The sequence below is a fragment of the Oreochromis aureus genome, linkage group 16, assembly GCF_013358895.1.
Source record: "Oreochromis aureus strain Israel breed Guangdong linkage group 16, ZZ_aureus, whole genome shotgun sequence".
Taxonomy (NCBI): Eukaryota; Metazoa; Chordata; class Actinopteri; order Cichliformes; family Cichlidae; genus Oreochromis; species Oreochromis aureus.
Genome location: NC_052957.1, coordinates 27163769 through 27190923, shown reverse-complemented (window position 1 = coordinate 27190923; position 27155 = coordinate 27163769). Strand labels below are relative to the sequence as shown.

Sequence of the window (27155 nt, the reverse complement as noted above, 5' to 3'; positions counted from 1 at the left end):
TTCCAGTAAATCCCCACTGCAAACTATAACATCAATAACAAACATAAAGTTATTCATTTGCTGATTAGCAGCCTTTAGCAGTGGATTTTACAGGCGACTCTAAAAAAGACGTGGTGCTGCTCCTGGATATCACACGGAAATAATGCATAACAAAAACAATTTGATGTAAAAGGTAACGTTTAAAAGGAGGTCTCTGATGAGGGAGCGTGCACAGCATCAGAGCTAGAAGGTGCTGCTCTGCCGAGCCAGAAAGTAATCCATGTTCTTTTTCCTTCTAGGTTTGAAGAGGACGTAGAGAAACACAGAGACCACTGTGAGGAATGAGGTCACAGCCCCTGCAGCCACAACCGCCCATGTAAAGGTGGAGTCTGTAGACAGAGACGCAAAGGTAGATTAGTGTTTTTACATATCAAGGTTTGGTTGTCCTGTCTTTGGTTTGTTGAGGTGGTCTCAACAAACAAAAGACAAAAAATATAACTTAACACTTCTCGTCTTCCTCCTTTGTTCTGAGTGACACATTTTAACTCCCGCATCTCGTCTTCTTCTGTTATTGCGTCAACAATTACCCTCAACTCAATCTGGCAGCCTTTGGACACCCTGGTAACCCTGGAAACATCGAGACAAACAGCTGTCTGTGTGAACGAGGCGTGTCACAGAGGAGTATATAGCAGAGTCAGAGCTGTTAGCACCACCATAATGGTAGTGGATTAAGACAGACATTTAAGCTTGGTGACATGTTTTAATACCATTGGATCAAATATTAATAACAACCTCTCAGAAAAGTGTTATTCAAGCGGTCTGAGAGGAAGTGTCAGGACACCAGCACATGAGTGTGGGGTTATTGTGTATTTTATAAAGTAAGGTTAAAGCATTGGTCACATCCTATCCCATTGTGGAGCACAGTATTTAATATAAACTCACAATATCGTTACTATCATTATAATTTTAAGATGTATAAAGCAGCACATTAATAATTATCCAGCTGAACTTACCCGTGTTTGATAAAGAGGACTGGGAATGCTAGTCTGAGTCACAGCACACCATTGATCTTAGAAATATAGTAGACAATGAAAGTGATAATAAGGACAACCATCACACCACCGAGTACAGATCCAATCACAACGATGATGTTTGAATCTGTGGAGATGAACAACCAAGATAATTAAATGTCAAAACAGTGATTGAATCTTAAAAATATAATGAAATAAGCTAAATAAATAAAAAGCCTAAATAATAATCATAACTCTTATACAGTCACATTTCTGTCACTTTAACTAATTCTAATTAAATTGCCTCCAATTTAATCTGTCATTCATGCATGTTTGTAACAATTCATAAATATCTTATACAGATAATGTTTTAGATATAGACTCCTTTAATATTTTGTAGTTAAAAGATTGAATATTAAATGCTGTTGTGCTGAGACCTGGGATTAGTCTGACTGGGAGTTTGTTTACCTTGAACATCTGTCGTCATGGTAATAAAATTATCCCATGTGAAATTGTATACAACTGGTCTACATGAATGAAAGAAGTTAATAGCTTAGTGAGGTAACTTCACTAAGCTCAATTTTTTTTTTTTTTCACTGTTACAAAGGTGGTTCACTTCTTACTGGGGTACATCGTCATGGTAACAGTCCTAAGATGCTCTAAAGCTCTGTTTGATAAGAGAAATCACCACCTACTGACCAGTCAGTTTGACTTCTTTCTTTTTTATATTTTAGAGAAAAGATTACCTGATTAACTGATTGTGAGAAAATACACTAGTCCTCAAGGTTAGTAAGCAAAGTAAGGTGAGATATAATGTTTTTACCTGCTGGTTGCAGACTGAAATATGCTTCAGGAAAGCCCCTGTCACTGTACGCACGGCAGGTGTAGTTTATGTAGAAGTCCTCCTCCTTCAGCTCAGAAAATATCAGCCAGGTCTCTAACCACGCACCTTTACTGGAGCCATCTTGGGGCAGCAAACTGTTGAGGACAATCAGATGAGATGGTTCAAAAATTCCCAAAAGTGTCAACAGTCTCAAAAGTTACCACATAAAACAAATTGATGGAGATTTAAGGTACTGACCGCTGTTCTAACATGTGGACACGGTGAGAGGTGTTTGTCTCAATGAATCCATCTTTGTCCAACCAATAAAGATAAGCAGAAGGCTTCCCGACACCCGGCACAAACACCAGGCACCTTTTACTGAAGTTGTACCCTGAAAACATGCACAAACAGTAACTCAGTATATATATTAAACTGTATTTCTTTAAGCTCTATCAACCAAAAAATTTATTTATTGAAACATTTTTATATTCATTGTTATGTTCATCCTAAAATATGGACTCTCCCTGCACTATGGAAAAAATTAAAGAAGAAGTCTTTGACTTTCAACACATGTTGGCCTAAATGAAGCCTGAGATGCATAAATATTAAATTTATTAAATATTAAATTAAATTTCTCAGAATATCATAGATTAGAAGACTTACCTCTCTGTGCTTTGATTACATCATTGGAGGGTTCATGCACTTGTGGAACCAAAGAGTAACTCTCTGAAATAGAAAACATCAAATACCGTGTACAGTATAGAGATGGACCGATCCGATATTACCTATCGGTCTGATACTGACCTAAATTACTGGATCGGATATCAGAGAAAAACAAAAAAAGGAATCCGATCCATCAAATATCACAAAAATCACAACACACCCCACAAAACTTGCGACATGACGTAACTAAGCTCATAACCTTAGCAGGTGGGAGGAATATGCCTCACATGATAGAGCGGCTGTGGCGTGGGAGACCTGTCGGAGGTCTGGTTGAGCATTTGGAGCCTCGCTACCAAACCGGCATTTCATCTCCCAGAAAGTTATCCCAGAGAAGTAAAGCAAGTGTGTAAGTTCATCTCTGAATGTTTGTAAAGCATTCCCACGTTAAGCTTAACAACCTATATATGGAGCGACTGCCTCTCCCTCCCTCTCCTGCCGCTACTTCATGAAACTGATCAATGATCAGCTGATCGGCTTTTCTGTCGCGAGTCCGTCTCTCTTGTTTGTTTATCGCCCACTTTGCGCCAGAAAGAGGAAACCAGCGGATAAACAACAGCAGCGCGTTTAAGTGTGATAAGCTGTTGTTAGAATTTATTTAATATTACTTTCTACACCAGGATCCTTTTCTACGTAGCTGACGGCTGGTAACTGTGCAGGGGCGGATCTAGCAAAGTTTTGCCAGGGGGCCAGATAGGGCATTAACAGGGAAAAGGGGGCACAAAGACATACTTTTCTTTCTTATTCTCATGTCTAGCTTTTAATAAATAAATATCTGAATCTTACACAAGTTTTCATCAGATGTAAAATGTATAGAAATCCATTATTGTATATAGGAACTATTAAGTCAAATTTATAACCTAGTAAGCTGTGGTACTTTTTCCTTTGGGAAGGTACCATGTGTGCAGTCTGCAATTCTGTTCAAGAAAGATGTTGAATCTATTTAATTATTGTGGGAAAATTATTGATTTCTGTGCATTTTTTTTTTTTTTACACATGCATTAAATTAAAGTTTATTACGTCAATTAAGCATTATGAGGTGGAGGGTGAGGGGTGGTTCCCTATTTTTTTTTTTTTTGTTTTTTGTTTTTTTTTTGCTGGGAATTGGCAACCCTGTTTGTTAGGTTGCTTAATATTTCCGCTAAATACTCTTTAAAATACCAGAAAAGGAAGGATGGAGTAGGTTTAAGTTTGTTAGATTGATCAGTGTTGCTGAACTATGAAATATTTTGGGTGCAGTGTATTTTTTGTATACAGGTATAACAGAATAGCTTTAGTTTTGTTTTCTTTTTTTAAACTTGAGTATGAACTTATAAAAAATGTAGCAAGATATTAAACAAAACGTTTTATTGATTATAAAATACGCTATATTGGATTTATATCGTATCGGCAGATATCCAAATTTATGATATCGGTATCGGACATAAAAAAGTGGTATCGTGCCATCTCTAGTACAGTAGTCTACAGTAGAGGTTGGACAATCACAAAGATATGTTGGAAAGGAATGATATTTTCCACTATGCAGTTTACAGTAAGCAAACCTAAGCCATCACAAGATCACTGACCACCTGGACCCCCATAAACAGACTCCCTTCTAGATGTCTGGATGGTGGATGGCTCTCTCATGTTGGGCTAAGGAGGTTTAATGCACGTGATTGCAGAAACTCTGAGTCCTGGGGGAAATGCTCTGACCCTAGTAAAGATGTGTTTATCGGTTCAGCTAACATTTTGGTTCATACTACTCGAAATACTCAGTACAAGTTTCAGAAAGGGTAATTACTCACGGTATGCTTCTTAGCTAATGACGTGTCATTGGCAAGTTGTTGATTTTGCTATTTTGTCTTGTAAACCAATTTGCCCCATGCTATGTTCCATAGAAAAAACAATGGCGGCAGCAACAATGGTAAGAATTTAAACAATGTTTACTGTGTCATCACTGTTATTAGAAAAATCACCTTTACATATGGACAAAGAAACTGCTGCAGTCATTTTCTGTTTCTACTATCTCACCTTTGACCTCTGCTTTAATAGACTCTGATACAGACCCTTTGATTCCACCCAGAGTGAATGTCAGAGTACAGGTATAGGTGCCTTTGTGTTGAAGTTCCACACTGATAATTTTCAGTCTGGTGCCCCAATACTCATAGCCGCCTGTCCCATCCTCTATGGGGTCACAACCCTAGAAGGAGAAACAAATGGGTCTTGTTTTCAAATTCACAAAACAAAAGACAAGTATCTGTTCAAAATTATGATAAACAGTGCAGTTGGTGAGTTTACAGCCGCTGGGATCCCATTTGAGTGCCACTAGGCGATTGCCAACTACATTTCTACTATTGATAGCAGGATGATATTGATCTTTTGAGTAAGTACTTTTAAAATGTGAAAGTTCAAAACAGTTGCAGTTGCACAAAAGATGAAAATATACCAACAAAAAACACATGGATACTGGGATCTGCTTTCAGTCAAATTGTAGATTTTAAACACTGGTGTCAGAGTTTCAATACATTCCTGGTATTGATGGAAGTTGAAATAGTGGTAGTAAATAGTTGAGGTTGCAGCTACTGTGCACTCTCTCCATTAAAACCATTAAGTTTCATGCCAGCACTCAAGAATTCTGGAGAACTCACTCTGTACCACTTGATGGAGGAAGAGATGTTGTAGCTGTTCAGCTTATTCATTTCGTTCCTCAGAGGGCAGCTCAGGTTGTCAGTCACTCCTTTTGTAAGTAGCTGCTCAGCTTTCCTTGGCATTCCACATTCTCCTGGAAGTCTTTCCTCCACCACCAGTCGGCAGGCCTGTCTATAGCAGTGGGAAGGAGTCCTGTTGGAAAATTAGAAAATTAGAAATATTATGAATGAATGGATAATTAGGCACACTAGTCTTAGCAGTGAGGGGGATTTTTGACCCTCAAACTCAAATGACAATTAAAAAGTGCTTTAAATTTGCATAAATCTGAAATGATGTGTAAAATCTTTATTACCTGCTATAGTAGATATCAAGACATCTAAGCTGGAAAGTATGGTAATGGGCATGTATGCATGTATACTTTAAGTGCAGCATTTAAATATAAATTCAGTGTAGTGGAAAAGCCATCTAACTTTAATACTATCAATATGTTTGCCTTACATTACAGGCTAAATATTAAAATAGGTTATACTGGATTCTTATTAGATTGGTTTAGTTCACTAATTGTTTAGTCACAACCCCCAGAGAATCGTGTCTCTAGTTCACCACCTATATTTATTTTAGGCTTCTGAAATAGAATACAGTGGTCCCTCGTTTATCGCGGGAGTTACGTTCTAAAAATAACCCGTGATAGGTGAAATCCAGGAAGTAGCCAACTTTATTTTTTTTACAATTATTATAGTGTTTTAAGGCTGTAAAACCCCTCACTACACGCTTTATACACTTTTCTCAGACAGGCGGAAACATTTTCACGCTTTTCTCTCTTGTTTAAACACTCAAACACAAACCTTTGTAGAAAAATAAGTCCAGTATTATAGAATGAAACCAAAGGCACCCGCAGGAGCCTTTGACAGTGCAAAAATTTTCATCGACATTGTTGTGTTTGTTGGGGAGAAAACTTACATACAGCACTTCAGAGTCACACTGCTAGCGATCGAAGATTTATGTAAATTTGACAAGCTGCATGCATTCTGTACTGTACAGGAGACATGGCACAAGATTGATTCACAATGGTCTACAGCCAATCAGGATCCAGAACACAATGCGCTGTACAAAATTTTAAAAAGCATGCAAAATTGCACAAAAAAATCCGCGAAAGGTGAACTGCGTAACAGCGAGGGACCGCTGTATAGTATAATAGAATCTTTCAGGTTATATTGAAATTGAGTTACATATTTTTGCATGTAGCTCTTGCTTTTTTAACAGTATTGATTTTTCGTGTACAAAATTCTTGCACGAGTTCTCATAATCAAAACTAAGCAGTCACATCGGTTGTGTAATTTACTGTTTTCTATTATTTTCTAATATTTCAAGATCTGCGGGTGAAGATCATGTGAGGTGAGGTGCGGACCCATGTGCAGACAACACAGGAAAATGTGAACTTAGGAACAAATAGCGAGCCGTTTATTTTGGGCTGAACACCAGGATATAACATAAGGAAAAACCAGCATGCAGAAATAACCTAAACTGGTGAAAACTACTAGGAAACCTTGAAACCATGAAACACAATGAGACGAATGAGGAGGTGAGCAGAGACTCGGAGGAGGGACAAGAGAAGACTGAAACAATACATACACAAAAAGGTGATAAGGAAAGTGATAACACATGGGAGCACAGCAGGAACAAATTAAACACAACGAGACAGGGGAAGCAAAACTGAACACAATGAGACAAGGGACCATCAAAATAAAACAGGAAGTGGCATGCAGACTGAGACCCACACAAGGACACAGACAGACTGGTGAGACAACCACAAGGAGGAGAACGTGGAAACGGGTAAGGTGAACACAGACATGACAAAGGTGTTGAGTGAGAGGGACACAGAAGGAAAGAGACGTAAACACAGATAACACAACAGACACTTACAGGCAACAAAGGGAAAGTGACCAAGACACAAGAGGAACCTAACAGACAAGAAACTAAACTGGGAACTCGGGAACTTGAAAAGAACAGACTCAAGACTAGCGGAACCTAAATATCATCATTAAATTGTAAAACAATCACAAAAACACAGGAAACTCAAAATACTGGGTCCAAGGCCCAGAACCATGACGCTAGTGCTTCCTACCTCAGTATGGTCACATAATCCCCACTGTCATTCATGGTTACTTTTAGAAACCACAGGGTGTCCTCGTGCACCAGGATGTGACCAGCCTGACTGCTGATTTCTTGGCCCGACACTGAGTTGTACCACGTGATGTTGTACGGGACAGTTTTGAAGTCAAAGACGTCTGAGGAGACCAGTGTGCTTCTCAGCATAGCCACATCTCCAGGAACAGAGAAAACCCACTCAAACTGGAGTTTGTGGTCAGTACAGTTCTCTGCAACATACATGGAAGTGTGGAATAGAGAAAAAAAGTTATTTAACATTTTAATGCTGAGAAATCAAACATTTCAAAGTCAAAGATAATGTTCATCCATCTATACATCCATCCGCCCATATATTTTCTACCACTAATGTGGGTCTGGGTCACGGGGGCAGCAGTCTAAACAAACCACTGTCTCCAACAGTGTCCACATCATTGCTGACACTGCATCAATCCTTCAGCTGATCTCCCGTTCCGCTGTCTCCTCATGAACAAAATCCTGAGATATTTAAACTCTTCCAGCTGGGTTGAAATTTGTGCCTGATCCAGAGTCAGCAGTGCACCATTTTCTTACTGAGAACAATGGCCTCAATGTTTGAGGTGCTAATTTTCATTGTAGATGCTTGACACTCGGCCACAAATTTCTCCAGCTAGAGGTCACCAAGACTGAAGCCAAAAGAGCCACATTACACACACATGACATGGTGGAGGAAAGGTGGAGAGCAAGCTTGACTTTGTGAGTTTGTAAGAAAATCTTTGATCCAGGTGCAAGTGAGAGTGTGGAAATCCAGTAAGATCAAAATATCTGGAAAGATGATGTTGAATGTTGAAATATAATGGATGAAGAGCATTGGTACATATTTCCCATTCTGTTTTAGATTAACTGGTACGAGGTCGCGAGGGATCGTAACAGTGTCCCCTGTTTACCTGTTTGAGATGTATGGAAACTGATGTAGGGTCAAAAGTGGGACAAAGGTCAATTTTAATTTGCCTCATTGGCAGTCTATCAAACACTTCAAAACACTACATTATTAGTGAGCGTAACAGCTTTGAAATTATTCAGACAGTCCACAGCAGGCTTTGTAAGAACTTGGATAATAGTGGCTCACTGAGTGGTTGGCTTTTGCTAAATTAAAGATAAATGTAAAGACAGACGTTCGTTGATTGGAGCACACCTTCAGGACCTCCCAGGTATTCCATCAGGGCTAGCAGCCTTCCACTGTTTACTGACCTTAGCACCTGGAGTGCTTTATATCCCTGCACAGAGAGGCCCATAGTGTGTGCATCAGGTGTGGGTGTTGTTGCTGTGCTCAGGACAGGTGTGTTCTTGTCAAACTGGGCAAAGAGTCGATTGTACTCCTTTCCTCCAGTGAGGCATCTGTGTTGGAACACGTGGTAGCTTTGAGGTGCCATACTCACCTTGCATCGTGGTCTGTGAAGCTGTCCTCCATTGTCTTGGTGTAAACACATTTAGCATCTCTGATGCCTACCTTCAGTTCAGCTGTGGCGGTGCTGTACAGGGCCGTGTCACCTGACTTGAAGCAAGCATCACAAGCTCTGAGGAGTTTGTGGACATCTGACATCTGACATTTCTATGTTCTGATATGCAAATCAATGCCATGTAGCTAGTGCAAAGCATTCTTGGAGTTGGGCAAGAGTTCAGGCCATGTCTTATTAGTCTTGAATATGGGCCTTGTTTTCAGCCTGAGGGGGTGTAGGCTGGGACAAGGAGCATGGAAAGGTGGCCGGATTTCAGTGAAATCACCATGATCACCTTAAATATACATAGTAATAAATTTGTTTTCTCTCCCTGGAAAATACACAAAGTTAATCCATTTAAGACCAGTCGTCATGTGGACTATGAATGCACAGAGTGGTTCGTGGGATGTCATTATTTTCTTATAACCGTTCTTATAAGTATGTCCATGCTATCACCAGAAACAACGCCAAGCTGCAGGACACTAAAAACTTAACTCCACAGTAATATACTTTAATCTGTGTGTCAGATTGAATTATTATTTAACTGAAGGTGCTGGAACATCATCCATGTCATCCACTTTAACTCCTCGGTAACTTGGTCCAATGTTGACTTTTCCATGAAAGTCTATTGAATTGCACTTGTTCTGGCCCTTCACCTAGGATCAGTTTTCTTTTTTCTAATCATGGATTAGAAAAAACATCACTCATCAAAATACTTTGAATTTTTAGTGTACAGTTAACATTTCCTTTTAGTGGTTGTACTTTTCCAACATTTGACCAGCAGCTCCATAAGGTAGCTCATAAAAATCATGCTGTGTGTGTGTGTGTGTGTGTGTGTGTGTGTGTGTGTGTGTGTGTGTAAAAGTGTGTGTGCAGGTGTGTGTGCAGTGTGCTGGTGTGTGTGTGTGTGTGTGTGTGTGTGTGTGTGTGTGTGTGTATTGTGTAAAACAGTGTTACTCAACTCACCCTCTTCAGATCCTCTACATTTTCCACACAGCCTGAAGAAAAACACAAAGCTTACCAGGACTAGACTTAAGTCCATGGCTGAAAAACACACAGATACACAACATGTACAACTCAGCGTTCATGCTAGAAAATATATAAACAGCAAAAAATGGAAATCAGGTAACAACTGGAAAATTTTAGGCAGTGGAAGCAACAACTTACCAGAGCCTTTAAAATCCAGCAATGATCAGCAGAAGTGAACGACCAAACTTTACTCTGCCTCAGATTTTTCCTCTGCTTGCTTCTCCCTTTCTTGTTCTCTCACAATCTAGCTTCCCTCCTCCTCATTCCTCATGAATGACTTGCGCTCTTGCGTTTGAGGAGTTGTTTATATAAACCTCAAATGCTACATAATGCTCTTTGAGCAGGAACAGAACTTCGCAATTTTAAGCGTTACTGGAAGAAGGAAACTGTCTTGTAAAGAAAAGCAGACTGAAACTAACAATGCAAAGTCTCCACAACTGCAGTGCAGCTGAGAGAGAAAGTTTCAAGTGTAAATTGAAAAATACAGTCTCCAAGTCTCCAGCGGTAAATGGACTGATTCTTATATAGCGCTTTTCTACTCTCCCGCAGTACTCAAAGCGCTGTATACAACATGCCTCATTCACCCATTCATACAAGCACTTCTAAACTCAAGTGCAAACTAATAAACGTTCACACTCCGATGACCGCATCGGAGGGCAACTTGGGGTTAATATCTTGCCCAAGAATATTTGGCTTGCAGACTGGGGAAGCCAAAGATTGAACCACCGTGTCACCTGACCTTCCAACCAGTAGCTGATCTGCTCTACCACCTGAGCCACAGCCACCCCTAACCTTACAGCACCTGGTATTCCCAGGCAGTCTCCCATTCAAGTACTAACAAAGCCCAACCCTGCTTAGCTTCCAAGATCAGACGAGCTCGGGCGTGTTCAGGGTGGTATGGCCGTAAGCCAGTTATCAGCACTTTTCCACTGCAGTCAGTGACTGCCTAACTCTGTCAGCATTGGAGAAAAAAAACCTGCTTTACTTATTATTTTAACCCTCATCCTGGCGACTGGGGTTAACACAGACCGCTGAAGTATTGTCAGTCAGTTTGTTCCTAATAATGTCACATCATTGCTTTCCATTTCTACTTTGATTAGTGCTTTAAAAATCCAAATGTTTTGGGTTCCAAGGGGACCCCAATCAAAAGCACCCAATCCGATGTGTTTTAAGTTTGATAAATGGAACTCTTTGTAAATATTTGTTTCTCCAATCACATGCCAGCATACCTGAAGAATAGCACGAGGCAAAACTGTGTGCTGTAACTGCCTGTAGTATGTGTTTAGCTTTAGTTGTTTCTGGTCCCTGCACAACTGCAGTGAGAGCTTGGTTAACATTGCCAGCAAAAATTCAAACGGTCTTCTATACTTGATAAAAGGCAGTCCTAGCAGAGACCACCTTTGTCAAAGAATCTGTTCATAACTTTTAAGGAATGCAGGAATTTGTTGCCACAGGCAAGGACCAGAGAGTGTCTGCTTCTTGCAGATGTTGTTGTTTTCTTGGGCTCTTCAAGTGGTGGCCTCCAGCTTGCACCGGGGTGGTTTGAAGCTGGTTTGCAGTATGAAGCAGTTGAGAGGAGTTTAGTTTGGATGAATACAACTGTCCATTATTGTATGTTTACACCGTCAGGTGACCCTAAAGCTGTCAGTTTAATTGATCTACAATCCTACTGTTGTCTAAGGCTGTGCTGCTCTATAGGCAATTATTTGAGAATGTTTTTTGTGTTTAATACATCTTGATAATTGTGGGTTTTTTTAAAGTCTAGAAGAATTGGATCGTTTACCTTAGTTTTACTTAAAAGTAACTTTATTTGTCTGGGTAAACTTGTGATGACATCACTTCCTGTCCAAAAAATTTCATCACTTCCCATTTTGAGAAAATCAGTGTAACCATGCTGACCATTTGCTGAACTCACTCTTTCAAATATGAAAGTGTTTTGTTTAGAGGTTAATTCACGACGGTGAACAAGCAAAGGGTAGTGTACAAGCTAGTAGCTACAGTTAATCTGAGAGTTAAAAAACGCAGATGTTGATTGTTTTGTGCTGTTTATTTGTATTATTCCCAGTTTTCACCAAGATGTCGGTGAGAATATATTAAGGTACAGTAAATCTTACTGTGATCCTGTGTCTTCACTGGACCTGGTTTAACTATGTTTAACTTAAGACAACTCTAAACTGTGTGAACTAAGAGGTTTGCTTGAAACAACCCAAGGTATCTCTAAAACAGTGACAAAACCAGTGAAGAATTTCAACACCAACAAAGTGGAGTGCACAGAACAGATGTTTCTGTCACGGTCCAGTGTTTTGTTTGTTGTTATTATTATTGTTCTATGATTTCTTTGCTGTAAATGACTTGTGTTCTGATTTGATGTTTGATTTTCACTATTAGTGTTTAGTAGTGATGGCCCGCTTGAAGCTGACGCTCCGGAGCGTGTGTCGAAAAAAACAACACACTGGTTCAGAAGCACTGTGTCGAGGCTTGCTTCGTTTGGCAAAAGTCACGTGACCAGTGACGTCCGAAGCTTCATTACGCACGTAACTGCTTCGGTACCTGATTCAAATGGAAGGAAGTGAATCATTCGCGGGATTTGTGGAGTGTTTTGATGGTGACAGATAGCGAACCACTGATCATGCTACTGAGAGATTTGGTTCTGTTGTGTGGGAGTATTTTGAGTTGATTTTGGTCGGTGGGTTTTCCAGCTTTGTGTTCTGGCTGTTTGCTTTTGTTTTGCGCGTGTTTATTTTATATGAAAACGGGAAAAACTTAAAATGTCAAAAATCTGCTTTTCATAATATAAATATCATTAAATAACTTTAGAAAAACTTCCATTTGACTCGTAACATTTAATGTTATAAAAAGATATATTTTATTTTAAAAAATAATCTTAAAACGTTAGTCTACAAAATGTGCCGCAATTTAATTTATTTAATCCCTTCAGCTGATAGTTTGTGGGGCCCAGGTAGACTGCATAACTGCATCTCTACCGGTTTTTCTGCACTCCAGCCTCTTCAGTGCCATGTGAAGGGATTTTCCTTAAAGCAGGAGAAATTATCTCCACGAAAAGGAAGAGGTTCGGCCATCGCACAGTGGGACAAATTCTCTTCTTAAATAAAAATGAAAAAGGGTTTCCTTAAATGCATCATGGTTTTAATTTGCAAGTTCATAAGCATTTTCCCTTTCCATTTCACAATCATTTCTACCCCCTGGTCAAAATTATGTAAAGGAAAATTTCCCTAATATAATATTATTTCTAAATATACCCGTCTAGCGATTAATTGCATAAGTACATGGAGGCAGGACCTCACAGCAGAAGCATACTGCATAATGTGCATTATTATATGTATGTTATATGTAACGTGGTATTTTTCATTTATTGTATTTACCAACATCAAGAAGTCACAAGCAAATAAAGACCAAACCATGGTACATGTTCACACAAGGAAAGTTTACTGGGCAAAACTATTTATTAAACAAATAAGCTACATTTTTTAAACACCAAAAAATACGCGTTCAAAGCAACACAACAGCAGCCCAATATGAGACAGAGTTCCACTCTGTAGAGTGGGCTATCATTATGAAGCAGTTGGTTTTATTTTGTGGATTCAAGCTGCTCTTCATATTTTTGGACACAAGATGTCACCAGAGAGGACTGTGTTGAAAAGCTTCGAGTAATGAACCGTTTTTCAATACAAGCTTCAATGCTTCAGGAAAGCTTCATTTGGCCATCACTAGTGTTTAGGTTTCTTTCTCTGTATTTCTAGTGCTCTAGTTCTTTGTTCTGTGATTTCTTCTTCTTAGGTTTTATCCATGTGTCCCTTTTAGTTCGGTGTCAAGTCTGCGTCTATGTGAATCGTCTCGTTTCCTGTTTTATTTTGATAGTCCCAGTCCTACATTAGTGTGTCTAGTTTTGCTTCCCCATGTCTCGTTATGCCCATCTTACCCCAGCTGTGTCTCCCTCCTGTTTCTCATTCCCTGATTACTCCTTTGTGTATTTGAGCCCTGTGTTTTTTCCTGTATGTTGCTGGTTCGTCTGCGTTTTCTCCCCGAGTTCCTCTATGCTTCATGTACCTCTGCTCTCCGTCTCCTTGTGTTCTGGTTTGTTGTTTAATTCTTAGTTCTGCTCTCACCTTTTGTTGTATGTCCCTCTCCACAATAAAGCTCGATCACATCAGCAGTGCCTGCATCTTGGGCCCTCACTCATAACCCAACACGTCTGCGTCGCAGCCGTGACAGTTTCGTCCATTACAGATGACCCTAGCAAGACCTGCCTGTTACACAAAGCCACATCCTCTCCAAAATAAAACTAATAGTGTAGGTCATTCAGAAACAAATCTCTGGATGAAAGAAAAGCCTTCATCAAACAAAAGGGCATATGTTTCAAATACTGTGCTTAAAGTTCTCACATGGCTTAAGATCGCAGGTCATCTGTGAAGTGCTCTGGGTGCTATAGCAGTTATCATGATACAGCTATGCATCCTGGTCCTGATGCTGACGGAGCTCAGGCTGCTTCACCATCAGAAGAGAATGGCAGGGAGGAAGAAAATCCATCTCATGTTGCTGTCATCAGCACAAGCTGCACAGAAGTCTGTAGTTCAGGTCAGCTCGATAGACCACACAACGCTGCAATCTGGGTTGGGAAGTAATAGGAGAGGTGTGCTTGGGTAATGTACAATCAATGTGGTCAAGACTCATATCTTGGAAAGTGGTCGCCATTCGGCCTGTGCAAGTTTCATGAACTTGAGCCAGTCAAACCAGCTGAGACAACACGAGGACCAGCTGAGACAACTGCTCATGATGATGGCTCACAACCCATCACCATGAGCAGGTGAAACATCACCTGACAGAAGGTGCAATCAGAGCACTTAGAAAGCCAAGAAACGTATCAGTGCAGAACTCCACAAATGTGTAACATGCAGATTCTAAGCTGTTCTGTTACTCAGCTTAGAAGCTTTCATCTTAGAATCGGTCGTCCTTTTACTTTTGTGGCAGTTGGAAGTTCAACCCATCACATGCCTCTAACAAAGGAGGATCTTAGGAGCCCATAAAAGACTAAATTTTATCATTACGGGTGGCACAGTGGTTAGCATTGTTGCCGCACAGCAAGAAGGTCCTGAGTTCAATTCCACCATCAGGCCGGGATGGATTTTGCATATTCTCCCTGTGTTTGCATGGGTTCTTCTTGGGTACTCTGGCCTCCTCCCATAGTCTACGTGTTAGCCCTGCGACAGACTGGTGGCCTGTCCAGGGTGTACCCAACCTCTTGCCCTAAGACAGCTGGGATAGGCTCCAGCGCCCCTGAAAAAGGATAAGCGGAAGCGAATAGATGGATGGATTACAATCTAACAACAATAAGATCAGAAAATGAAAACAGTTTATAGTAGATATATAAATGATCCTTAATCAGTATTATCAACAATAACAGAGGCATGGGCCCTGGTGGGTATTAAGTCAAACAATCCTGACTGTCAGTATTTAAATAAAGTAACAAAAAAAATACACAATGTTAATCAGACTAAAGGCTCTTGATTAAATAGCATTTCTTCCAAAAAAACCAGTGTAAACATAAAGTGTAGTTATACAGAGGTGACGCCTGGGCGTCCCCAGTACACAGAGGTGTCACCAGAATCGTTATTGTGTATCTGTTGTGTGCCGTTTTCTGTCACATTAAGTGGTTTCAGCAGCCTGAGTGTGTCTGCCTCCCACATTTCTGCGTGTTATGACAGTCACAGTGAGCCCTCTTGTGGCTGCACGGGGAGTCGGCCTGACATGAGAAACCCTGACAAACATGAAAGTCGAGCTTTAGCCATTAGATGTGTTCCAATTGATGCTAAACTTTGATTTTTAATGGTCCTGCTGCACTTTGAGCGCTTTCTTAGCCTGTTTTCTGGTGAGAGGATGAATCGAGAACTTTCTGTGTGGACTGCGTGTTTCTCTCTGTGTCTGTGTGCTTTCCCCTGTTACAGTCCAAAGTCAGTCAGGCAGTTAGATGTTGGTGTGGCGGTGTTTGTCTGTATCGGCCCTTTGCTGGATGTATGTGAAACAGTATGTGAAATAAGGATGTGGTTTTAAAATTAGGTTACTGTTTCCATGGCCTTGTTTTTGTAGGCCTCTGTGGTACTCAGACATGTTTAAATCTTCTTGTGCGCTGCAGATGAATCATGTTTACTCTGCAGAAAACGAGGCACTCCTCTGCAGCTGTACCTCTGATACCCCAATCAGACCACAGGTACATCACCACAAAGTCTAAAAATATAGATCCTTTACCTTTTAAATTCATTGACCATTTAGTGCTGGTTTAGCTCAGTGAGTGAGCAGGTGACCATATGGCCAGAGAGCAGTAGGCCCGGGTTGCGGTCCGACCCATGGCCCTTTGCTGCATGTCTTCCTCTCTCTGTCTCCCCACTTTCCTGTCTATCCACACTGTCTCTATCCAATAAAGGCTAAAGGCCAAAAAACAAATAAAAAAAAATCTTTTTACCAATATGATAGAATTTTAGTAATATCTCTGTAGTTGTACGTATCTGGAAGAGGTTATTGTTAATACATGAATTTCTGACAATATTTGCATCAAATAACGCAGAGAGATACTGTACAATAACTGGTGAAAGACAGTTCCCGTGAGATGTTTTTGTATGTTTGCCTTCAGCTCTGTGTCACGATTCCTGCTTAATGACTGGTAGGCAGGGTGTCTCAAGGAGACTGTGATGTTGTAAAGATGTTCTTATTATACATGTAAGTGTAAGATCTGTCAATAAAAACACAGTTTATTCATAAGTATATACTGACTATGGTGTTACCTTGTTAATTCAAGCACCATCCAAGTTAGTTTGGCTTTGTTATATTTATTCTTTTCTGCGTCTTTTCTATGTAAATATACAGGTCCCAGTTTTCCCTGGTTGTGACTCTTCCACAACCACCTTTAGAAAACGTACTTTTAGTCTTTCAATCGGAGTACCCTATAATATTGAACTCTCGATAGGAGGTACTTATTTGTACCCTAATGGTTTGAGCGCAGGAGAACAAGTGTAGTATGACTACATGAGGAAACCAGAATACCTATTCAAAAGGCTTTGAGGCAACAGTGTTAACCCCTCTGCCACCAGTACAACTCACAAATACAGAATTGTTGGAATATATTAAATTTCATCCATCCATTTTCTTCCACTTTTCCAGCCTGGAATTTATCCCAAGTGTCAAGTCAGTTGCAGGTAGAGCCAGGTAATCATTCATACCTGCAGCCAATTTAGAATCACCTGTTAATCTTAAAAAGAAGCAAGTCTTTGAATGATGGGAGACACCAGAGTACCCAGCAGTAACCCATACAGGCATGGTGAGAGCAGGCAAGGAAAAGCTCTGGCCAGGCAGAGGGTTTGAACCCAGGTCCTTCTTTCACTGAGGCATCATCGTCCTGCCTGCATTAAATGTTTTTAAATTAACTTAAATGCTTAAGGTAAAATTATATTTTATCTGATGTATTTTTGTTTTTGAATTAAATTAAACCACTTGCAAATATGGAAGAGTTTAAGTATCTCGGGGTCTTGTTCACGAGTGACGGGAGAAGGGAGCGGGAGATCGACAGACGGATTGGTGCTGTGGCTGCAGTGATGCGGAAGCTGTATCGGTCTGTTGTGGTAAAGAGAGCTGTGTAAAAGCGAAGCTCTCAATTTACCGGTCGATCTACGTCCCTACCCTCACCTATGGTCACAAGCTGTGGGTAGTGACCGAAAGAACGAGATCGCAGATACAAGTGGCAGAAATGGGTGGCTGGCCTCTCCCTTAGAGATAGGGTGAGAAGTTCAGCCATCCGGGAGGGGCTCAGAGTAGAGCCACTGCTCCTCCACATCGAAAGGAGTCAGTTGAGGTGGTTCGGGCATCTGACAAGGATGCCTCCTGGGTGAGGCCTTCCGGGCATGTCCCACCGGGAGGAGGCCCCGGGGCAGACCCAGGACACGCTGGAGAGATTATATCTCTTGGCTTGTCTGGGAACGCCTTGGTGTTCCCAGACAAGGTGGAGGAGGTGGCTGGGGAGAGGGAGGTCTGGGCTTCTCTGCTGGCCCTGGATAAGCGAAAGAAGATGGATGGATGGATGGATGGATGGATGGATGGATGGATGGATGGATGGATGGCACTTGCAAATATTGCATCTTAAAATCTCGATGAAATGGTGCAAGTTTCTGTTTCACCCCTTCAAAAGATAGACACAGGCATTTTGAGGCATGGCAATGGATGGATATGATAAACAAAAATGTGTAACATACTTGACATAGGTCAAGTCAGTTTTGCCATTTAAATGTGTAGATATGAAAGTTTGAAAATTAAGCTCTTCAACTGAACACGATGCTTCCCTGAGAACATTTATTGCACTTTTTAACACATACACAGTATAAACACATCAATAACACCGGTAAACAAGCATTTTGCTACTGGAATTTTTTCACCCATACCAAATTTGATGATGTTCCAAGCATTGGACAATGAGGATAACTGGACAGAAACAGCACTTCAGCATTTAAGAAATAAGTTTAGTCCTGAGAAAACGGAAACCAAAATTAAGGAAGGTGTTTTTGATGGACCTGAAATCTGGGACATGATGCTTGACACTTTGCGGAAAAAGGAATTGAAGCCAACTGAATCAGAACAAACACATTAATACAGTTTTGGTGGGAAATAGTTAAAATTCCACTCATTTTCTTGATATATCATTATCCAAATGTGTCAAAGCATCAATGATGCCAGTGTGTATCTCAAACATCTGGCGTGTTATCTTAAATTGGATTTCATGTCTTGAATCGGTGTAAAAGAACTAGAAAACAACAGCTCATCTATTACATGCTTCCAACCTTACAAAAAAAACCATTGTTCATCTGTGAGTGTCAGAGAGGTATTTGTTTCATTCATTCCAGTAAATCCCCACCGAAAACTATAACGTCATTGACAAACATAAAGTTATTCATTTGCTGATTAGCAGCCTTTAGCAGTGGATTTTATGGACAACCCTAAAAAAGATGTGGTGCTGCTCCTGGATATCACACGGAAATAATGCATAACAAAAACAATTTGATGTAAAATGTAACGTTTAAAAGGAGGTCTCTGATGAGGGAGCGCGCACAGCGTCAGAGCTAGAAGGTGCTGCTCTGCCGAGCCAGAAAGTAATCCATGTTCTTTTTCCTTCTAGGTTTGAAGAGGACGTAGAGAAACACAGAGACCACTGTGAGGAATGCGATCACAGCCCCTGCAGCCACAACCACCCATGTAAAGGTGGAGTCTGTAGACAGAGACGCAAAGGTAGATTAGTGTTTTTACATATTAAGGTTTAGTTGTCCTGTCTTTGGTTTGTTGAGGTGGTCTCAACAAAAAAAAGACAAAAATATAACTTAACACTTTGTGTGTGTCGTCAATTTTGCGCGAGTTCGCAGCCTGATGTGAAGAACAGCTCACCTTCTACTCGAAGCTGAGCAACAACTTCTCGTCTTCCTCCTTTGTTCTGAGTGACACATTTAAACTCCGACTTCTCGTCTTCTTCTGTTATTGCTTCGACAATTAGCCTCAACTCAATCTGGCAGCCTTTGGACACCCTGGTAACCCTGGAAACATCAAGACAAGCAGCCATCTGTTTTTAATGCTGTGAACGAGGCGTGTCTCTAATGATTACACATAAAGAGTAATCATTAGAGTCAGAGCTGTTAGCAACACCATACTGGTAGTAGATTATTTCAATACTGAAAAATATCCATAACAACCTCTCAGAAATGTGTTATTTAACTTGTCTGAGAGGAAGTGGCAAGACACCATCACAGTTTTTTAAAGACCAGATCCTGTAGGAGCGCAAAAGGTTATGTTGGAAATGGGCATGATTGCAAAGTGGGTTTGGAAGAGCACTCTGACCCTGGAGCACAGGGCTTATCTTTAGCATGCACATACACATGTTTGTCTGTTGGCCTTTCATTTGAATTTTCTTTTGCAATTTTTCTCATAATGGTTACATCCATTTATTCTCTAACCTGCAGTCAAAATCCAAGAAGCTAAAATCATTCAAAGTAGCATCAGTTGAACTCGTAATAATACTTACATTTAAGTTAGATAAAGTTTACATGTAATTTTAGAACCAGTGCAGACAAAATCAAAAATTACCTTCTTCCCCCCTGCAGAGCACGCTTGTCAAGGTACGATGACTCCACTGTCTGGCTGTTTACCAACCATGTGACCTCAGTAGAATCTGCTGTTTGACATTCGGTGAGCACCTTACAGAACAGTTCCAGTCCTGAACCTAAAGAAAGTCAGAGGCAAATCTAAATGAGACATTTAATATATATTTACAGTCTGTTTGGCTGTATGTTTATTTAAGAATGAGGTTATATCATTATTATTTATTTTAGGACTAAAAAGTTTTATCACTTACCATGTGGACTTTCAAAAATGGTCCCATTTAGTGGTGAAACAATCACAGGTGGCTGAACTATTGGAGCTAAAACATAAACAAGGGATTTCTTCATGAACAGTCCCTCTGGGGAATTTGAATTAATCAAATTTACAAATATATATATATTAAAAAACTCACTGTTGACAGTGCTGGTGCTGATTAACCCAGGGTCAGAGGTCACGGAGAAGTTAGGCACAGTGGATTTGGTTGTGATCTCAGGATCAGGGCCTGGAAGACACATCCAAACAAACGGCTCCTTAAATAATAACAACAGTGGACTATTTGGCACAGTAATAATCATTAATGTGTTTAATGGAGTTCTCTGTGCGGCTCGGTTAAGCCCATGCTATGTCCGTAGTGGGCCAGTAGAGGGCAGTGCACAGCAATGCTCTAGTTGTAAAGACGCAAATTGATGATCTTTATTGTAGAGTACTTTACCGTTGCACATTATCATAAAACTATAGTGATTGGTTATTTAAAACTATATAAACTATCTAAAACTATATATGCAGTAATAACTATGTTATAGATAAAAACTGTTATTTAACCCACATTTCTCAGCACATGCATGACTTTGCAGGTCACAAACCTTGCACATGGAGAAGAATGACTCTGCTGACTTTGTACTGCTGGCTGTTAATGCGGACACTGTGCTTGCAGGTGTAGATGCCTGCATGGGCTCGCTTCACAGCTGGGATCATCAGTTTGCCTGTGTTCTGTTGGAAGGACCCTGCTTTGCCTGGTGGAGGAGCAGTGGTGTTGGAGTCCTGCAAGAAGCCAGCATGTGGTTAAATGACTCATCACTACCAGCCTTAGCCTATTACCTTAAAAGAGTGTAAAAAATAAGACTTTCAAACGCATCAGGCAGAAAGTTCCTTGCCAAGCGCCGACAGGTTTGTTCACTCACCTTGTACCACTCTATCACGCTGTCCATGTTGTTGAACTTGATTGGACAGTCCAATTCAAGCTTCTCTCCCACTGCGGCTCTCACTTCATACGTCAGCTTTTTCATGTCTACTGAAGTGGGCTCGTACACGTGCAGCTTGATACTTCCAGTTACGCAGTAGGTCTCATTTCTGGAAACAAAAAAAAGTGTTACAAGTGACAAAGTTTTCTCCAGTTTGAAAGTTTCAATCCGGAGAAGAAAGTATAAAAAGAAACATACTTTCTGCTAGTTTCTGATATGTTGCTTTGTAGCCACCCTGCCTGTAAGTTGGAGGGAGGGCGGTTTTCCATTTAATTTCTAACAAAACAGCAAGTAAAAATGTAAAAATGTAAATGTGAAAAATAATACTTTTATTTTAGGTAATCATTGCATGTTTAAGTGTTGGACATAAAAACTAAACAATGTTGTCATTTGTTCCTATCAGATTACATATCAGCTTTTGCTAGTTTCACCAGCATCGCCTGTGGAATGAATGGTCTTGTTACTTGGAGAGATCATTTCTCTTGACTCTGGTTAACTACCTGTATGTGCAGGTATATTCCCCTGAGTCTGAAGCCAGAGCTGGGAGGAGCCACAGCTGGTTATCCTGCTGCTGAACACGGCCTTCAGCCTGATAGTTTGTGCCCTCCGTCTCATTGTCCTTGGTGATGGAGTACTCGGCGGTTGGGGGGGCAATGTTGCGTACTTCAAGAGCACGCCCGAACATTGGGAAAGAGAGGATAACTGCTTCACCCTCCACTCTGAATATCCCCACCTCTGGATTGACCAGGTAGCAGCCATCTGCAACAAAAGCATCACTCAAAATTAGTAACTGTGTAAAGATGTGCATTTTCTCGGAACAGCAAAGTTTATTGACTAGGGATGCACTGATGAAGAAATTCAATACCAATGATTAGAAGAATACTTTGATGATCCCAGTATCTTCTATTAAAATTCTATGTATGTATTTGTTTATTGTTACCAAGGTAACCAAGAAATCTTCATTCTAAAAGTGGCTGACCTTTTTAAGATTGTTTTCAGCTCTGACTATTTTTTAACATTTAACATTTCAGTTTTAGTGCAACAGACATCAGTAAGTGCCATCCCATTTGCTGATATGAGCAAACTTCAGTAACAGCTGACGTCAAAATTAGTACCTTATAGTACATATTAGTTCCATGTAGTAATTAGAAACGACACATGCAACAGTGCAACTCATAAAGTGTGATTCTCACAAGACAGTCACACTGTCACATGAGCATTAAGTCGGTATTAGCAAAAACCCCTTTCAGTCCCTCCAACACACCACCTACAATGCTCAACATTTATTAGACCACCACCCGGTGTAAGGTTGGTCTTGCTTAACCATTACAGTAACACTTTTTATGTTTCTGTAATGGTTAAGCAACCACTATGATCAAGCTCTGAGATCCAAATTCTATTTTTCAATTGTAGAATATAATTATCAGATTTTTTTTTTTTACAGTTTTACAAAAAAGCACATTATTATTTTTTGATGAAGATGCCGTACCTAATGATTTGCCAAATAAATAACTATAATTTTTAGTTTTAAAGAACTTTTTGACAGCCTTCTTTGTGTTTTCTCGTTCTAATAAATTTGGTAAGGGCTGTACCTGTAGGCCTTGGGATGAGGTTTTTAGATAGATCGCTCCCTAGCATCTACATGTAAACATATGTAGACTGGGTGATGATCATGGAGTCTGCTGTAGTAAGATATCGGTCTAAAAAGCAAGATCAACCCACTATAATACTGTAATGATCACAACGCATTCTCTCTGTGATGTATACTACTGCCTCTTACAGTATGCAGTGTGTGTAGTGTAGCTGCTGCAAGCTCACCTTTCGTTGGCAAAGGAGGTAATGGAGGTCTTCCATAAACGCAGCTGATGATGACCACAGCACATGTTAATGGCAAAAAGACCATGATGGCAGTCTGCAGGGAGACAAACGTCTGAAATAAAACATCCACCAGCAAAACGTTTAAGAAAAGGCTTAAGAGAAAAATAACCCAGAGAGGATAAAACAATGGGCATTAAAGCTCAGAAAAATAACAGAGGAAAAACTTCAAATGTTATCCGTACAGGAGCCTCTAAACACTGGGCTACTGAGGTATTTTAAATGCTGTCTGCTCATAAAGCTTTAACCAAATCGGCTTTTATGCAAACTCTTTTCAGATTGTACTGGTTGTGACATCAGCAGATCGTCATCAAAATGCTGGCAATCCACTTCATCTCGCCCCCACGTTCTAGAGTCAAAATTAGGGAGTTTACCAATGGCACCACATGGGATGACTCATATTAAACCTTCTAAAGTCACTCACATCATAGGTCAGTAAAATGAATAACAATAGTAACTGGAATAGGAATGTAGTATTAAAATGTGTACTATTTATTCTAATACTAAAGACCTAAACTAGTAGTGAGGACAGGTGTAACCTATAGTGATTTTTATTAAGATCAGGGCAACAATTTGGTAATATATTGCATATTCAGTCAACAATAAATATTCATTTAAGGCAGTGGTGGGAAACTCCAGGCCTCGAGGGTCGGTGTCCTGCAGCTTTTAGATCTCACCCTGGGTCAACACACCTGAATCACATGATCAGTTCATTACCAGGCCTCTGGAGAATTTCATGTTGAGGAGGTAATTTAGCCATTTGAATCAGCTGTGTTGGATCAAGGACACATCTAATACCTGCAGGACACCGGCCCTCGAGGCCTGGAGTTTGACACCTGTGATTTAAGGGCATATAAAAGTGCTACATAATAACGTTAGTGTAAGGTCTACTTGTATTTAATTTTTTCTGGATATAGTCCGTTTACTGTATACTATTTGCACACATATAGTAGTATATAATGTACTTTCAAAGTTTTCCGTATTGTATTTAAATGCATTTTGTTAGGCAAGATTTCCATAGTTTTGTTTCCGTGGAAACAAGTGAATTTTCGCTTCTGTTTTCTCCTCCGATTACAAGGATCAGCTGACAGAAGTGAACATTTTCTTGCTCTCTCTTACACACACACACACACACACACACACACGAGTGCCACACACATGCGCATGTGATAAGTCTTTTCCACGCTGAAATCTTCCATGTGTCATTAAAAGGAAGGCCCATAAAGTGTGGGAGTGCCATTGTTGTAAATGAATATAGATACACGAGTCACAATGCACTGACACATTTTCCAGGATTAAGAGTTTCGATTAAAGCCGAGAACAATTTTATAACTCATTTATTATGACCATTTTTTTTTACTGCTACTGCCAAACCCATATTAAGCTTACAGTGCTATATGTAGTTTCCTTCAGTTTTCAGTTTATTATATTATAAATACTACATGTGTTCTTATGATAAGCTCAATATTTCATAATTAAATGAACCTTTTGTATTCACAGTACACAGTCTACGCCGAAACTAGAGCATTTGACCTCCACTTCAAAAATATATCTCACATTGTTAACACAATGATGGCGACTTAATTCGACATTAAGTTGTGGATGCCTTTGCATTTATTGTGAAAATCACTTTTTTAGGATAAAAAAAGTATGCACGTCTTCATTGTTGTGATTCAGTAGAACTGTCGGTCTGAGATAGAAACATTTACATTTTTTTCCCTACAGTGCACCCATACAAATATTTTATTTTAGTAGTTTTGGATAAACTCTAAAGTCTCGATTTGTTGTAAACTAACTAGATTTAAACATTTGTGCAAGAAAGGAAATATTTAAAGTAACCATGCTGTGACAGTAAAGCCCTGCATGGGAGTGTAAATGCTTGCAAATATAAAAAACAGAATAAAATATGGAATTTTCAGTACTTATTAGCACATAACAAGCATATTATTGTTAAAATATACTATATATAATAGTTAGGCAGTATTGTTATATAAGCAACCATATGTGTGTACATATAAATACGTCGCACATGTGTACTTAACCTTACTTTCCTGTAATAACATACACAGCAATGCAGTATACTCACGGTGTAAAGGCGAGCGTGGCGGTGGTGGTCCTGGCAGTGTGACACTGGTGACAGGTAGATGTGGTGACAGCATGGACTGAAGCAGCAAATGATCAGTTTCCTATTGGCTCAGGGGAAACCTGCAGTCTCTTTTCAATGTTCCCACCCCTCTGAGGTGGAAATTTCTCAGGTTTCCCAATGTAATGCAGTGTGATGCACAGCTCACCACTCAAGTCTGGTGTCTCCAAAACACACAGTATATACACAAACCTACTCAGATCCACTATGAGAAAAGACCTATAATGATTTCCAAACAGTTTCCTGAGTCTAAAGGCAGCATTCTTGTCTTACATCTGTTTACAGCAGGCGCTCACTGGAACGAGCTGCTGCTTTTGTCTGCATGGACATCTCTGTTTGTTTTAACACATGAACACACATCATCACGAACGTCACAATGTACTCACAGCCAGCAATGCTGTGTGGAGCCATGCAGGCAGTTCCTCCTGTTGAGATATTGAGCTGCCTTTAGCCACCCCCGTTATAATAGGGGTTTGTACTTTCATTGTGGTTCTGAAATTATTTTTTTAAATTGTGTAAATCGAAAAGCTGTCATTTAAAGGACTACTTTTTTCCACCCAAGCCTTTCTGCTTTCTTACCACTCGATGGACGAGCTCTAAGCAATTCGGACACAATAAGGCAATTTGTTTACTCACAGTTGTGATTAAACTGGTGGAGTAGGACAGCTCACCTGCTCTGGCGACACCTTCTACAGTATGTGAACGTGCACACCTTCACATAAGCAGGCAGCATTTGACATTTCATTAAGCAGAAATGAAAGGAGCAGCAGTTTTGCTGATGTCGACATGATCAATCATTTAATGTTAGCATAGCTGAAACTGTTACTCATTTGGGATCTAAACCTTTAGTCATAAAATAACTGGAATTCTGGATTTCAATGTTCTTATTATAAGAAACATAAGCTTTTCTTCGAGGGATCTAAAGACATTTGCAACTACTTCATTCATCATTTATATATCATTACTCCTCAGTATGCCATTTATAAATACAGATATATTATTATGACTATGATTATGATTATTACTAGCAGTGATGTAGTAGCACTCATGGCTGTACAAAGTGTAACAGTAACAGATGGATAAATATATCTGTTTTTTATAAATGGCATACTGAGGAGGCATAATGATATATAAATGCTGAATAAAGTACTCGCTAATACATTATTAATGCTTAACAGTGTGGCACTGATATAAAGTACTACTTTTTATTTATATTATGTATTTTGAGAGAATAATCTAGCTCAGAGGTGGATACCTCAGACAATCAGCCAGGCAGTGTTATTGGATTGAGCACTGAAATAGTTTTAAAGGCTTTTTCCTAATAAATTTGCAATTTAACACAATAAGCTTACATTAGGTCACACAATATACTACTGAAAAACAGAAACGTACTTATATCCTGCATTACAAATTATACATTTATTTTACATTTAAAAAGTGTAATTTGTTTTAAAAAAAAAAAAAAGAAAAGAAAAGAAAGGATCCAAACTTTTCCATTTTGAGGTTTTTTGTTTCCCTCGGCCAAATTTGTTTGCTCAAACATTTAGAAAATGATATGCATAAGTTCTGCACATGTCCACAAAGCTTGCCCTCCGTATAACTAGAACAAAAGACAATTGCAGTATAGTTTTATTTTATTTCATCTAGTCTTATAAGGAGAAATATCATAGTAGTAGATTTTCCAAAATCCACAAGTATAAACTGTGTTGGATGAAGAAAAACTTGGCATTCAGCTTTGCAATTATTATTAAAACACAGCTTCGTAGTAGCGCAGTGACTCATTGCTCTGTCATCTCCTTGCGTAGCAAATACAGTGTCCATCTCTTGCGCGTAACTCCTGCATTGCTCACTTTGATCCTGACTGGACATTTTCCAGTGTAGAAATATGCCTCTGTATGACATGAAAACACTGAAGTCTCATATCAGGGTAGTGTTTGC

General features: G+C 39.8%; 2 protein-coding genes, 1 long non-coding RNA gene and 1 pseudogene across 7 annotated transcripts; 1 reads left to right on the top strand and 3 right to left on the bottom strand.

Annotated features, from left to right (window-relative positions):
• Positions 1 to 226: 226 nt before the first annotated feature.
• Positions 227 to 10077, bottom strand: LOC116314761 (interleukin-1 receptor type 2-like). 3 transcript variants are annotated; one of them, XR_005608669.1, is made up of 11 exons: positions 9951 to 10077; positions 9750 to 9827; positions 7286 to 7538; positions 5160 to 5352; positions 4543 to 4711; positions 2476 to 2538; positions 2071 to 2203; positions 1813 to 1967; positions 993 to 1137; positions 484 to 606; positions 227 to 368 (listed from the first exon to the last, which is right to left on the bottom strand). XR_005608669.1 is itself a non-coding variant. In XM_031732887.2 (10 exons), the coding sequence occupies exons 2-9, from the start codon at positions 9823 to 9825 to the stop codon at positions 1031 to 1033; spliced, it is 1149 nt and encodes a 382-aa protein (XP_031588747.2). In that variant the 5' UTR covers positions 9826 to 9827; positions 9951 to 10077; the 3' UTR covers positions 227 to 606; positions 993 to 1030. The 3 variants fall into 3 exon arrangements, 1 of the variants encoding a protein (XP_031588747.2); XR_005608670.1 differs by having other exon boundaries at positions 232 to 368; positions 567 to 606; XM_031732887.2 differs by having other exon boundaries at positions 227 to 606.
• On the top strand, positions 6952 to 21845 carry LOC120433624. The gene is made up of 5 exons (XR_005608671.1): positions 6952 to 6993; positions 18988 to 19097; positions 19961 to 20045; positions 20893 to 21125; positions 21712 to 21845. It is a non-coding gene; the product is annotated as an uncharacterized LOC120433624 (long non-coding RNA).
• Positions 10603 to 10721, bottom strand: LOC116314810 (annotated as a pseudogene).
• Positions 18153 to 25886, bottom strand: LOC116314763 (interleukin-1 receptor type 2). Of its 3 annotated transcripts, none has more exons than XM_031732894.2 (10): positions 25161 to 25886; positions 23018 to 23129; positions 21700 to 21958; positions 21140 to 21308; positions 20822 to 20999; positions 20371 to 20460; positions 20212 to 20277; positions 19944 to 20079; positions 19251 to 19396; positions 18153 to 19077 (listed from the first exon to the last, which is right to left on the bottom strand). In XM_031732894.2, the coding sequence occupies exons 2-10, from the start codon at positions 23100 to 23102 to the stop codon at positions 18932 to 18934; spliced, it is 1275 nt and encodes a 424-aa protein (XP_031588754.1). In that variant the 5' UTR covers positions 23103 to 23129; positions 25161 to 25886; the 3' UTR covers positions 18153 to 18931. The 3 variants fall into 3 exon arrangements, with proteins under 3 accessions (XP_031588754.1, XP_031588752.1, XP_031588753.1); XM_031732892.2 differs by having other exon boundaries at positions 23018 to 23111; XM_031732893.2 differs by lacking the exon at positions 25161 to 25886 and having other exon boundaries at positions 23018 to 23461.
• Between the last annotated feature and the right edge of the window lie 1269 nt (positions 25887 to 27155).